The following is a 14,376-nucleotide window of genomic DNA, read 5'->3' on the forward strand; positions in this document are numbered from 1 at the left end:
GTGTGGTTGTTGACAAGTCTTACTTTGTCATTATTGTAGGGATGAAAGTAAGCTTCAAGATCAAACCTTCATCACCCAGCAAGTGCCAGTCTTAGACTCTACTGGTGAACTGGTGATACCCAATATTCAGAAAGGATCACAAGAGTCTGACACAGTAAGGAGTCTATAATCTAAGCAAACAATATACATAATTGTTCCCCTTCCTCATGCAGCTTCCTCTAAGTCACAGTTCTTTTCTCTACTAGCCGGGAGCTCTCAGGGATCAGTGAAATGAGTAATAACATTAGTGTGAGATTGTGGACATTTTAATAAACAATATCCACACTAAGGAAGGCATATATTTAATGCAAATGCATATTTGTACCTCTTTTAGTGTGGAAAACCTATAAATTGCCTTTTGAAATATATAGCCCAGTTAAAATATGTACTATCCTTTATGTAAGAATAAACATAGTGACCATGTAACTCTTGGCTTTGGACAGAGGTGGGAAGTCTGGGTCACTATAAGCTAGCAGACAAAGGCATTATAAGGAAGTACGGTACCATAAAAAAAAAAAAAAAAAAGCCAGGTTTTCTTTTTAAGAGCTTTTTACTTGTAATTTGTTGTACATAATCAATTAGTACAATGTAAAATCTGAGAAATTTCCAGTGAGGCCACATCAGAGCAAAAAGAAAATACTGAATTTTTTAGCGGCTACTAGCATGAACACAACTGTACAGATTTTTTTCCATCTAAGAAATAAGAAACTCTTCTGAGTAGCAAGTACCTAGCCAAATGAGTTGATTCCAATTAGAGCAGCACAATTCTGATTAGTTAGTATTTCTTAAAAAGTAATTTTCCTTAAATGTAAGGAAAACTTAGGAGTCTCTGTGATTATATTTAATTCCACTTGGAATTTAGACAATATGACCTTTTATTCAACCCAGCCTGTAGTTGTTGGACTGGATTAAATATTACTGCCAGTTGTCAGCTGTGATAAGAGATAAAACAAGAGGCATTCTATTATGAAATTATAAATTTCTATTGCCTCACCTTTAGGCAGGCAAATCCAAAAAAAAAAAGCGCCAGGAGGGTCATAAATGTATTTTATTAAAGTTCAATCACCTTAAGTGATTAAAGATTTTGACATTCTATCCAACAGGTGGTAGTAATAAGCCTAAAATCCACAGAGTGCACAAACATTTTCAAGGTTTTTACCATCCTTAATTCATTAAATAACCCCCATGGAATAGGTTAGCATTATCTACGTAACTAATGAGGAAGCAGAAAAATAAATGACCTACGTCATCTGGCTGAGGACCAGAGACTACTTTACCAGAAATGAGAAGCCTTCTCCTAGTTCAATGGGTGAAGACCATATCAGAAAGACAGGATTCAACTGGCATGGTAGAGCAAAAAGAATCTATTCTGTTTAGCACGTAAATTTCTGTTCTGACTTAAAGTTGAGCTATAGCAAAGAAACAAAAAGCATAAAGACAGTTGAATTAATGGTAGCAGAGGAATCTGGCAAAGCATTTCTTTGACTACTTCACACATGGAAAGCTTTGAAATTTCTTAGGCCCCAGTCAATTACTTTACATTAGGGTTCTTTCATTAAAAAGTATCACAAATGAGAAATGCAGGCAAGAGGAAAGAACAATATAAAAAATTTGACAAGTAATATCAGGTTAGACTTACTTTAGGCAACAGTCTTGCTCATACTTGGAAAACACTTGAGTCTGAAGGTTTTGAGCCTCCACCCCAGAAAGTAGGAATTTGGTTTTTCCCTTCCAAATTGGAAGAACATTTTTAGGAAGAATTTTTGTCTTGGAGAATTTAACAGTGTCACCCAAGGTTGTATCTTTAAGGGTGGTTCATTTTCTCTGACCCTTTGTTACTCAAAGTAAAGTACTAGGAGCCCTAAGAAATGTTCTGTTCTTATACATTATACTGATTAAGTTCAGCATTAATTTGATTTCAAAGCTAAGAACAATGGTTAAAACTTGTTTACAGAAATGCATTTTGGAAGAGAAAAATATTGTAAAACATGTAGTGAATGTTTCTTCAGTTTCTTATTCAGCCAATGAGGAAAGGGCATTGCCTTTCTTTTTACCATTAATCACTTCTCAATAAACATGAGATCCTGTTAAGCATCAAAAAAAAAAAAAAAAAAAAGAGTCTTGCTCACTTTCATGGTTGGAATACCCCTTGATTTCTGGGCCTGATATAACTTTTGAAATAGTTTTCTAAAAAAATCCTGTTGGCATCTGGATTAATGACTGAAGCATTAATTGATTGCTAAAGCAAACCTTGAAATTTAACGCTTGGCACACACCACAAAAAGTTGACTTATCCAATGCATACTGAGGTATCCTTGGGAAGTGGTTTTAAGAAGCAGGAACAGTGACAATAATAGAATTAGTGGTCATGAGTCACTAGGAAAAAGTGGCATTCAGCAGAAAAGACAGAAGCAGTTGTCACATCTGTGGGATAAGTAAAGATGGATTATATCTTGTGTGGTGTGGGATAAATGAGAGTCTCAGCAAAGCTTCGCAGAGAGGCCTCACCCACTGGCATTTATGTGGGGCTGTGTTTGACGATCAACCAAAGGGTGAATTATTTTTGACCTATTTCCCCATACAAGAGATCCTTTTCCTTGGAAGATCGTCTTTATACACGCTAATGTTGCCTTCCTTCAAGTCATCAGAAAAGGGGAGAATTTTTAGAAATCAGGTCTAAGCTCTTATTCCAGAGAAGCATTTCACAGTTAGAACAGTGACCTCAAAAATAAAATTATGAAGAGCAAGTGAAAATCTGGTTTCAGAATTACACTAGGAGTCTCCCTATTAGCTACTTAACAGGGGATAATGGTCCTGTGAAAGATTTTAGTTACATAGTATTCCAATCCCAGGGATCTGATCTGAGCAAAGTTGGCAGTTGGAGTTGGTCAAGAATAAAGGGCAATTACTCAGGATGGACTGAGTCCAGAACAAACTCGTTTCTAACGGCCCATGGTAGGCATGACTACAGCAGGTGAGGAAAGAGAAGCATCTTCTTCTTTCCACTGTGAAGTGACAGTTTTTAGCTGAGTGTAGAACTGGATGCCCTAAAGAGAACAAAGAAAGAAAAAAAAAGAGAGAGAAAGAGAGAGTTACCATATATGCCCGGGGGGTTTCATGATGCCTCTTTTAATCACTTTTGAAGGAGGTGCTATGAAATGCTATTCATGTTCCTACTGGAGGAATAGGTGCAACCAAAATTAAATATATTGCTCATGAGATAATCTATGTAAAACATTTAGCATATTACCTGGCACATCTAAATGGAAAAATTGAACAAGGTAAACTGTTAAACCTGTATTTATTTTATAAGAATAGGCTTGAGTAAAAGAGAATAGACTGCAGATCTAACACATAAAATTACTAGCAAGCTAGAAGGATATTGTTAGAAAAAAACAACCAGCTTGATTAAAATACTCTTCTAGAATTATTAGACAAAATCTGGGCAATGTTAATATAGTGAAAACAACTTTAGCGATTATTACATACTTTCAATATAAGATACAACTGAAGTTTACGTTTCATTATGTAAGAATGATACTTTTATGTCTTCTTTCCAGAATGCAAAATAGCAATTTAAGTACCTAAGGATTTAAGACTTCACACTGTATATAAGGTCAGTCTTTTACTCTAAGAAGCCTCATTCACCAGAGTAACTTACAGTAATTAAACAAAGACATAGGAGGAAAAAAACTCCAAAACTGACAAACTATTTTAAGCAAGAGTTTTACTTTGCTTCCCTTGAAAGAAATTTTTAATAGTATCAAACTAGTCAATTTTACAAAAGCTGTGACTAATGCACAAACTAGGTAATCCACCTCCAAACAGTGTTTCTTAACCAGCTGGCTACACTGTCATAGCCTGCTGTGTAATCCCACTGTTAATTTATTATTAACCTATAAAAGGGACACCTGTATAGAAAACAAGTAATTTTTTACTGAAGGTCCCAAAATGGCTGTATTTCTGTGGGACTACAAAGAACTTTCACTAGCCCATTTGTCCAACACATATTTGGGTACTTGCTCTGTGCCACGTTCTGCAGATAAGTAAATAATAATTACAGTGTGATGAGGGCTTCTTAACATGGCTTAAATAGTCCTACTACATGACTTGCCTCTGCCTACCTCTCTAACCTCATCTCTTACCACTATCTTCCTTATTCACTCACTGTGCTCCAGCCCATTTCTGCTGTTTGAACATGCCATGCCTGTTCTTGCTTTAGGATATATGCACCAGTTGAAGGATGGGATAATAGTGGTAATTTGGCTCCAGATCTGCTCTATTTATTTATTTTTTGTTCGGTGCTGCATTTATAGCATTTTTATTATAGAATAGTGTTTAATATACAGAAGGTGCTCAATAAAATTTTTAGTAAATGAGTAACTATTACGGGAGCAATGTGTGCAGTAGGGGCACATGAGGACATACCCAACCCAACACTGAAGGGGATGGTGGTGGTCAGAGGTGATTTTCTGGAGGAGTCCACACTTTAAACTGGGGGTTAACAGTCAGATGAAAAGGGGGAAGAAAGGGGGGATACAGGAAGAGAGGGTCACAGGCAGAGGAGAGGACATATACAAAGGCTTGGATTTACTCATGCTCTTTCCCAAAAACTCTGTTGCCTTGAGTTATTCAGGAATTGGCAAAATTTTGTTAACTTTTATATCTTTTCTAGGGAAACTACTGACAAGTACTGCTGAACAACATGTAACCTCACAGAAGCTGCTGGCAGGCCCTTCCTTGCAGAATCCTTGTTCCTGAATATGTTCAAGAAAGTTTCTTAGAGGAAAAATATTTTTTTTAAACTTAAAGTCACCTGTTTGCCATAGAAATTGGTGTCTCCCCTGAAGGAAGCTCGAGAGCCGGTGAATGAGAACATTGGCAAAGGCACTGGAATGGGCACATTCACCCCGACCTAAAGCAGAACAAATCCACGTCAAATACTAAGAAAAACACTCAAACAAAGGAACTTTCCATTTAGAAGCCCAAATGCTTGGCATCAGAGAGACCAATTTTAACTACCCACCTTCCACCCGATCCTGCATCCCATGAGCTTTTATTCCTGAGGAAGAAATGGGGCACTGAGGGAGATCAGAGGGGCAGTGACTGATCGCTGTTTACCTTCTCCCCTTACATAGGAAACAGTAAATGGCTACAAGAATATCCTAAGAATTCTGTTCACAAACCTGTCCGACATCTACCAGGTGGGAATATTTCCGAGCAGTGGCTCCATTGGTGGTGAAGATGGCAGTTCCATTTCCATATGGGTTGTCATTTACGATCTTGATGGCTTCATCCAAAGTGTCTGTTTCCAGAACTACAAGAACTGGGCCAAAAATCTCCTCTTTGTAACAGGTCATATTTGGCTGCCAGGAGTGATGTAGCAGAAGAGAAGTCAGTATTTTTTGCTTATTTGGTACTTTATTACCCACTTGCTTAATGAACAGCTTTTATGTTAGTAATAATCTCTTTTCATTTTAAATCACCTATAAAAAAAAAAGTCCTTTCTTGCTGTGTTCCATCTTCCAAGCTACCAATCATAAATAACTTGAAATTCCTATTAATATAAATACACTCCTTTCCTTTAAGCACTGTATTTTTAGGTCTCATCGCCCATCACTAGCTTCCTGTTTTATGCCTGTATTACTTGTTTATCCAATTCTTATCTTACTGAAAAGCTACTTGAAAATTCATTTTTTAATAAATCAAATACACCACAGGAGGGCTTCCCTGGTGGCGCAGTGGTTGAGAGTCCACCTGCCGATGCAGGGGACACGGGTTTGTGCCCCGGTCCGGGAAGATCCCACATGCCGCGGAGCGGCTGGGCCCGTGAGCCATGGCCGCTGAGCCTGCGCGTCCAGAGCCTGTGCTCTGCAACGGGAGAGGCCGCAACAGTGAGAGGCCCGCGTACCGCAAAAAAAAAAACAACACAAAAACACCACAAAACACCACAGGAGAATTTTTCTATTTAAAGAAATCCTGTGCTAAGTTTTCTGTAACATAAACAATCTATTCTCATTTGTTCCTTTGCCTCCCAAATGAGTCTGTACATTTTTATTTTTGTATCAGGTCACATTAAACATTCAAAACATCTTTTACCACTGCAGCTGGTCAGCTGTGTTTGTTGCTGATAAGTGGATTTTTCCTCAATGACTCTGTGGCAAGAAATCTCATAATTTCTACTATACTTAGATTCAGCTCTTGACTATTCAGGGTTATAATAGGATTAGTGGGGATATCTGAATTTCAAAAAAACTCCTCAATATAGTCATTGAGGAGTCATTGTCATTTTAGCTGAGCAACTTTCAGTTTTGATAAATAAAAATTGACACCAATTCTTTTCCTTTTGTCACTTTCTGGTGAAGATGTAGGTATTCAATAACTATTGGGGGCTGATATATTGATGGAGACGCTGCATTAGCTATAAACTAGGCAGTAAGAAGGAGAGGGAAGAAGAAATTAATGTTAAACAAGTAAGAAGTATAATGTAAGATAGGAACTGGCAAAATAATGGCCCGTGAGCTGGAGTGGCTTGCTGCCAGTTTTTGTACAGCCCACAAGCAAAGAATGGTTTCTTCAATTTTTAAATGGTTGAAAAAAATCAATCATGACACCTAAAACTATACACAACTATATGAAATTCAAATTCCATTGTCCATAAATAAAGTTTTATTGGAATACAACCACACCATGTCAATGGCTGAGTTGAGTAGTTGTGACAGAGACTATTTATCCCTGCAAAGCCAAAAATATTTACTCTTTAGCTCTTAATGGAAAGTTTTCCAACCATTGGTATAGTGGAAAGAGGTTGGAAGTCAGGAGGGGAGACTCATTCAGACTTGAGATAAAATAACTGAGTAATTCTGGCAAGAGATGAGGTCTCTAGTCATTAAATGTCTTCATTTATAAATTAGAGGAATGAGGTGCCTTTAGCTAATTTCACAAAATTATATATTTGCAAAATAAATAATCCAGAGTTGTTCACCTTGACATTTGAGATGATGGTTGGCCCAACAAAGTTCCCATTTTCATAACCTTTGACTTTAATATCTCGCCCGTCAAGAAGGATGGAAGCTCCTTCCTTTGTTCCACTATCAATCAGATTGCAGACTCGCTCTTTTGCCTGGGGGGTGATCAGAGGGCCAAGATCAGCTCCAGGCTGGTCTCCTGTAGAACAACACAGAAGTATTTAAGGTCTTCAGTAACATAAATTATGAGTGCTAAATAAAGATGAATCCAAATGACAAGTAGTACAGTACAAAGAGAGGCAATGGTAAGAATAAACATGATTGCTCCCACTGGACAAGGCCAATGTGAAAATCAAGAGCTTAGTGCCACAGAGGCAAAGTCTAAAGAAGCCAGGCAGATAACTGGTTACCTGCATTGACTCTCAGTTTTTTGGCACGCTCTACCAGCTCTGGCAGCCACTTCTTAGCTTCTCCCACAAGGATTGCTGTTGAAAGAGCCATGCAGCGCTGACCAGCGGCTCCAAATGCTGCCCCAACGAGCTGGTTCAGAGTATTTTCCTTATTGGCATCTGGCATGACTACCCCATGGTTTTTGGCTCCCTAAGGAAATACAGAAAGTACATGAATCTTCCTTGGCAAAATGCAATTTGGCTAAGAAATTAAAGAACCTGAGATTTCAGATGAGAATTTAAGGAAAGCACTCGAGAATTTATCCTGTGTTGCTTTGAAAACAGATTTATTATCATTTTGATATTGCTGAAGTACTGGCAACACTGAGTAAGTCTCCAGGTTACTTTTGCTTCACTTCCTCAGCTGAAAAGCTGATAGGTGCTTATTTAGATCAAAACCATTATCAAACGCCGCCCCCAAAAACAAAAAAACACTGCCTCAATCACGTTCGGTCAAATTGACAGGCTAAACACTGCATCCAGGAGCCAAGGAGAACTCCCTTCTCTTTCCTAAGTTAGCTAAGGAAGAATCTGTTGTTTGTCAGAGGTTCCAGTTATATGAAGAACAATGTAAACATAGAGCTGCCAGGAGCCAGCTGAAAGGCAAAATAGGAGGTAGGCCTCCTGATACACAATTTCCGGAAAGAAATTCCCCCAATTGGCTTGCTTCTAGATACACAGCCTCATAAACTGCTATGTAGGACTGACATATGGTCATTTCCACATGTTTCCAGATACAGCTATAGTTGAGTACATAAATAGATACCTTGTCTGCTACTTAACTGTATCCCATTACACATAGTATAATGCTAGACACAGAATACATTCAAGAAATATGTAGTGAACTGGGAGGGGCATAAATCAAATTGGCCAAAACACATCCAGCCATGAAAAGGAACAAATGGGCATATCATGAACAGTCTCCAAGCCTGTACAAAAGTGGCTACCCTTTTTGCAACATTAGTGGAAGGGTAAGAAAGTAGCAACTGGACATTATATTTAGTATCAAAGAATTGCCAAGTATTTGGCAAGGAGCTAGTCACTAAGGAACAGCAAAACTATGCAGCCAAGTAAACCACACTCATATATCATACAGGGATATCTGGCTCTTTCCAGAGCCTTAAATAGTCTGGGCTCTTAGGGAAGATCATATTTTTGACATTAGTAGTTAGGATACGCCTTAAAGGCAGGAAGGATGGGGTCTAGCTGGAAGAATGGTATGAAGGAAGAAACAGGGCCAGAAGCAGAATTTGGCAGTTACTGCTGAAGCCCAAAGAATTTAAATATCATTCTTATGGAGAAATGTGACTTTATCACCAAGATTACCTAGTTAAGATAAAAGGTAATTAAAGTGACAGAGAATAAAACTCATCACACTGTTTGTGGTTAAAGGGAAGACAACCAGGATGAATTGTGAAGAAAGAAACACTGGCATTAGAGTGGGATGAGTGGCCCCTCTGCTGAGGGGCTTTTTCTAGGTAATTTTAATACATATAACAGAATTTGGGGGGAAAAGGAATAAGAAGTTACCATATTGGCTTGAACTCTCTTGCCATGTCTTGACCCTCTCTCAAAGATGTACTCTCCTGCCTGGTTGGATCCCACAAAGCTGACTGCTTTGATATCAAGATGATCGCAAATAAAGTTTACAGCTTTAAGAAGAAAATAAATGATTACCACAAAGAAGAAAAGGGCTATGGGATTCTCAGCAAAGCAAATTTCCCCCTTTCTCACTGCTATGAATGAGAAGTTTTCATACTTTTGTTTTTCTACCCTGGATTCCCATTTTGGAGCTCTGTCCTTGTTCCCTTAAATTCTTCTTTTTTTTTTTTTGGCCACGCTCCACTGCTAGTGGGATTTTAGTTCCCCAACCAGGGATCTAACCTGCGTCCCCTGCAGTGGAAGCGAGGAGTCTTAACCACTGGACCGCCAGGGAAGTCCCTCTCTTAAATTCTTTAAACTACAAATCTTATTTAACCTCTTCTCTTTCATTATTTTCCCACTTGATAGTCCAGAATTTCTACTTTTAATCTAACTCTGAAGGCTACAACTCCTATTTTCCTCCAAAATAATAGCCTTTCAATACTCAACTCTTCCTTTTGTCCTTTATGAATGTGATATTTCCTCAACTGTCACTTATACTAGGACTCTCAGATGCTACTGTGCCCTCATGTGAGAGGCAATAGAGCATAGTATTTAAAAGTAAAAACCAGGGTTAGCCTTCTTAAGTATACACATCCCGACTTTGACAGTTTCTAGCAACGTGACTTTGGGCAAATCACTTAATTTCATTATGCCTCAATTTTCTTATCTGTAAAATGGGAAAATAATAGTACCTACCTCAAAGTGTTGTTGTAAAGACTAAATGAGATAATATACAGAAGGCATTAGGAACAGTGCTTGAAACACAGAAGCACTTTTTAAGTGTTAGCTATTATTATATGAATCAGAAGGACTTCAGTACCTCTGAGATCTATAAAGTCTGAGTTAAATAACCTTATAAATTCTCTCAATATTGAAATGAAAACTTCTCTTTAATCTCATCTGTATCTTGCCCTAACCATATTTCTTTGTCCTAACGTATTCTGTAGGGCAAGAAGCACCGCTACTCCCCAGTTAGTTACCTTAGCACAGAGGTGGCAAAACAATCAACAAACATTATCTTCAAACATGGAGGTTACTACTAGTAAATCCCTTCATCCCTAGGTTCTTCATCCTAAAACACCCCATCACTGACTCAACACCTTGATTTTTTGGTATCCAGATTAAGTGCCATGCACAGAGGGGCAGTTACCTTCATGTTGTCCATGGATGACATTCAGTGTTCCGTCAGGGGCACCAGAGTCCTGAAGCAACTTGGCAAGAAGTATAGTTGCTCCAGGGACTCGCTCTGATGGTTTCATTAGGAAGGTATTTCCACATACCATGGCCATGGGAAACATCCAAAGGGGGATCATGGCAGGAAAATTGAACGGAGCAATGCCTGCACACACCCCCAGAGGCAGACGGTAGGAATGAAGGTCCATGTCTTTGGTGATGGATGGCATGGTCTCTCCCAGCATGAGGGATGTCACACTGCAGGCATGCTCAACCACCTCTGGAACACAGAAGAAGCAGTTGGGCCACCAACTCTCCACACTGTGCACTACTTAGTTTTGTCATGCTCTAGTCAGCCCTGAGTGGCAAGACCAACGACAGAGGGAAGAAACACTGACTTGCCATGTGAAGGGGTTGCGTAAAGTGAGATTATCTGAATGGGAAAAAGACAGTGCAATGCATATACCATTTGGAAGATCATTTGAGTAAAATAATGAATGAAGTAAACCAATCCCACAGATACCTGAGTACTGTCATTTCCCACAAGTATTAAAAAAGATATCATGGGATAGCAAAATCTACATAAAGGAAGAAGCAATCCCCCATCTGGGGTCTTTGCCTCTCATTTTCCTTTGGTTCTTCCCAATGTCCCTGAACTCCCCATGAGGAATCCCTGCTTACGAAGGCCTCGAAATACATCTCCTTCGGCATCCGCTAGGGTCTTCCCTTGTTCCAGCGTGATTAACCTGGCAATTTCTTTCTAGAGAGAAAACACACAAACAGAAACCAATGCAAGGATGTGCCTCCTCTTAGTTCTCAGACAGCCAAAAGAGAATAAAAGTCAGCGAGAAGTACTATGAGGGAGAGAGCCATGATCTATGTCTCTCTGTATTGTACAGTTAGGGAGAGCAGCTAAAAGGGCCTCTATGAGAGTGACAAGTATCCCCTAGGCAAGAGTTTGGAAAATTACACCATTCAGATTTCTTACCAAGTTTTCTTTAATGAGTTGTTGATAGCGGAGCAGGACCTGTTGACGGCTTAATATTGAAGTGTCTGCCCATGCGGGAAAAGCACGTTTGCAGGAAGAAACTGCTGCATCCATTTCAGCCTTGGTGGCTTGAGGGACCCGACCAATGACCTCATTGGTGGCCTGATGGAGAAAGCGGCACATCAGGGGCTTCTCTGGTGGTCCAGTGGTAAAGAATCTACCTTAGGGCTTGCCTGGTGGTGCAGTGGTTAAGAATCTGCCTGCCAATGCAGGGGGGACAGGCTTGATCCCTGGTCTGGGAAGATCCCACATGCCGCAGAGCAACGAAGCCCATGTACCACAACCACTGAGCCTGCGCTCTAGAGCCCGTGAGCCACAACTACTGAGCCCACGTGCCACAGCTACCGAAGCCTGCGCGCCTAGAGCCTGTGCTCCGCAACAAGAGAAACCACTGCAATGAGAAGCCCGCACACAGAAATGAAGAGTAGCCCCCGCTCGCCACAACTAGAGAAAGCCCACACGCAGCAGCGAAGACTCAATGCAGCCAAAACTAAATAAATTTAAAAAACAAACAAACAAACAAAAAGCTGCCTTACAATGCAGGGGGCACAGGTTCGATCCCTGGTCAGGGAACTAAGATCCCACATGCGGCGGGGCAACTAGGCCCGTGTGCCGCAACTACTGAGCTCGCGCCCCTCAACTAGAGAGCCTGCGTGCCACAAACTACAGAGGCCATGTGCTCTGGAACCCGCACGCCACAAATACAGAGCCCACGTGCCCTGGAGCCTGTGAGCCATAACTAGAGAGAAGCCCGCATGCTGCAACAAAGATCCCACATGCCTCAACGAAGATCCCACGTGCTGCAGCTAAGACCCGATGCAGCCAAAAATAAATAAAATAAATAAACAAATAATAAATAAATCTTTAAAAAAAAAAAAAAAAAAGCAGCACATCATCCTTTGTCCCTGCCCCACCTTCTTCATTTTTAATATAGTCACAGGGGCAGGACCATGTGCTTCACAATAGACACCCTGGTCCCTATTTTCCCACCATGTTCCCAGAATTCTAGGCTAGTTAAGTTTAAGTCCCAAAGCAGCTTTGCTTACGGGGTTGTGGATGTCCATCCATTTGTCACTTTTGGATTCAATAAATTTCCCATCAATGAAAAGCTTTACAGTTGGCTGGGGAGAAAAAAAACACAAAACAACACAAAACTTAGTTGCTTAACTTCTCTCTTTGACAAAGATAAAAGGAATTGGGGTTGATAACTGAATTTTCTGCCCTCTAGAAATGTTAGCACTAGGAAAGAGATATACAATATACTTGTCTATAGTGCTTATTAATATGGGGCAGAGCCTCTCAATACTGTGATCTCTCTGTAAATGGGAAATTCCCTGCTAATCACACAGTGGAACTTCACGAGTAAACATATGTCACTGAGAAGCTTATACTAAAAAAGCAGTAGACTCTGTGTTAACAAAGATTAGCTATTAGGACGTCTTGGCCCAGCCGACTTTCTGTCACATTACCATGAGCATGCATTACCTTTATAATCAAAAGATTTTAAAAGACATTTCTATCTGTGTAGTTTTTCTGAGAAGTAGCTTGTTTTCATTAAATTTTCAGTGGTGTGTGGGCCAAAAAAGGTGAAAGATTACTATGTTACAGTATGTGCATGCTTCTATATAAACAGGATTTTGAGCACCAGTCCTTATATATCACGTTTAGTTATTGCAAATGGCTGATAGACAGTAGGTCTGTAAAAACAACTCTAAAGGTTGTAAAGAAGATAACCTTTCTGGCAGGGTCAAGAAAACCTCTACAAGCCAAGAAAATGTATCTTTTGACACAGTAATCCTAATTCAGAAGAGAAAGAAGAAAACTACATAAATAAATGTTTGTTTTATAATACTGAAAAACAGAATAAGTCTAAATGTTATCTGGAAAAATTATTAGTTAATTCAGGCTATATCTACTTGATAGAATATTATACAGCCATTAAAAATCATAATCATAAAGACCACCGTGCAATATTGGAAATGCTTACAACATAGTAGACATAATATGAGATAAGAAAACCAAGATAGAAAATTTCAGATAAACTCTGATCATAATTATGTAAAGAAGATAAATGGGAATACCCCCAAACTATACTGGATTCCTTCTCAGAAGTCAGCCTTTATTACCAAATAAACTCACCACTGAAGATGAAGAGAAGGAGGATGCTGGGTGCCAAGTGGAGTTCACCTTGGAAGAAACCTGGGAGGTAAAAGAATGGTTATTTTGATAAATGAGAGCAGAAAATTATTAAAAATTTAGTGAATGGCTACTATATGCTTAACATTATACTAGTTACTGTGGGTATATGAAAAAGGACTTGGTGTTTGCTCTCAAGGGTCATACAGTCTTTAAAGAGAAAAGTTGTGAGACTATGAGACACAGCAAACTATGAGAGAACAATAAACCATAATGATCATGTGCTCAATTTCCAGGACAGTCCTGGTTAAAAAAATATTTTTTTGTCATTAGACCATATTTTTCTAATTTTTGGCCTGGTACATGTAGTTACCATAAATCTAAAAATAAGAAAACACTTAGGATGGTGTCTAACACAATAGGTGTTGAATATAAGATAGTATATAACCAAGTATCAAATGTATGTATAATATGCCCACACAAATACTTAAAACATGAATGTTCATGGTAAATTTATCCGTAACAGCCTAAAATTTGGGAACAACACAAATGTCCACAATTGGATGGGTGAATAGGGAAACTAGTATGGTATATCCATATGTTGGAATACTACTCAGCAATAAAAAGGAATCGACTATTGATATATGCAACATGGATAACTGTAGTAATTATACTGAGTGAAAGAAGTTAAGACTTGAAAAGAGTATATACGGTATGATTCCATTTATATAAAACTAGAAAATGTAAAAGGTAATGTCAGAAAGCAGATGAGTGGTTACCTAGAGATGACGGAGGAGGAAAAGAGGAGGGGGTAAGAGAGAAACGTTTTGGGGCAATTAATATGTTCACTATCTTTTTTTTTTGCGGTATGCGGGCCTCTCACTGTTGTGGCCTCTCCCGTTGCGGAGCACAGGCTCCG

General features: G+C 39.2%; 2 protein-coding genes across 3 annotated transcripts in view; one reads left to right on the forward strand and one right to left on the reverse strand.

Moving 5' to 3' along the window:
• The window catches only part of BBOF1 (basal body orientation factor 1), a 40,288-nt gene extending 35,439 nt beyond the window's left edge, over positions 1 to 4,849 (forward strand). Inside the window, exons 11-13 of one of the 2 annotated variants that reach the window (XM_028496164.2) lie at positions 40 to 154; positions 3,600 to 3,655; positions 4,715 to 4,849. In XM_028496164.2, coding sequence (XP_028351965.1) covers positions 40 to 154; positions 3,600 to 3,611 — 127 coding nt within the window. In that variant the 3' untranslated portion in view covers positions 3,612 to 3,655; positions 4,715 to 4,849. Of the gene's footprint in view, positions 1 to 39; positions 2,781 to 3,599; positions 3,656 to 4,714 lie in introns of those variants that run through there. The other variant, XM_024118452.3, reaches the window with a different exon arrangement.
• ALDH6A1 (aldehyde dehydrogenase 6 family member A1) overlaps positions 670 to 14,376 on the reverse strand; it is a 21,061-nt gene continuing 7,354 nt past the window's right edge. The window contains exons 2-12 of the mRNA XM_007120772.4: positions 13,461 to 13,520; positions 12,368 to 12,442; positions 11,262 to 11,423; positions 10,955 to 11,033; positions 10,251 to 10,553; positions 8,987 to 9,108; positions 7,418 to 7,607; positions 7,025 to 7,206; positions 5,226 to 5,405; positions 4,856 to 4,954; positions 670 to 3,086 (exon numbers count right to left, since the gene is read on the reverse strand). Coding sequence (XP_007120834.2) covers positions 2,982 to 3,086; positions 4,856 to 4,954; positions 5,226 to 5,405; positions 7,025 to 7,206; positions 7,418 to 7,607; positions 8,987 to 9,108; positions 10,251 to 10,553; positions 10,955 to 11,033; positions 11,262 to 11,423; positions 12,368 to 12,442; positions 13,461 to 13,520 — 1,557 coding nt within the window. The 3' untranslated portion in view covers positions 670 to 2,981. The remainder of the gene's footprint in view (positions 3,087 to 4,855; positions 4,955 to 5,225; positions 5,406 to 7,024; positions 7,207 to 7,417; positions 7,608 to 8,986; positions 9,109 to 10,250; positions 10,554 to 10,954; positions 11,034 to 11,261; positions 11,424 to 12,367; positions 12,443 to 13,460; positions 13,521 to 14,376) is intronic.

Source organism: Physeter macrocephalus, chromosome 11 (genome assembly GCF_002837175.3).
Source record: "Physeter macrocephalus isolate SW-GA chromosome 11, ASM283717v5, whole genome shotgun sequence".
In the NCBI taxonomy this organism is placed as follows: Eukaryota; Metazoa; Chordata; class Mammalia; order Artiodactyla; family Physeteridae; genus Physeter; species Physeter macrocephalus.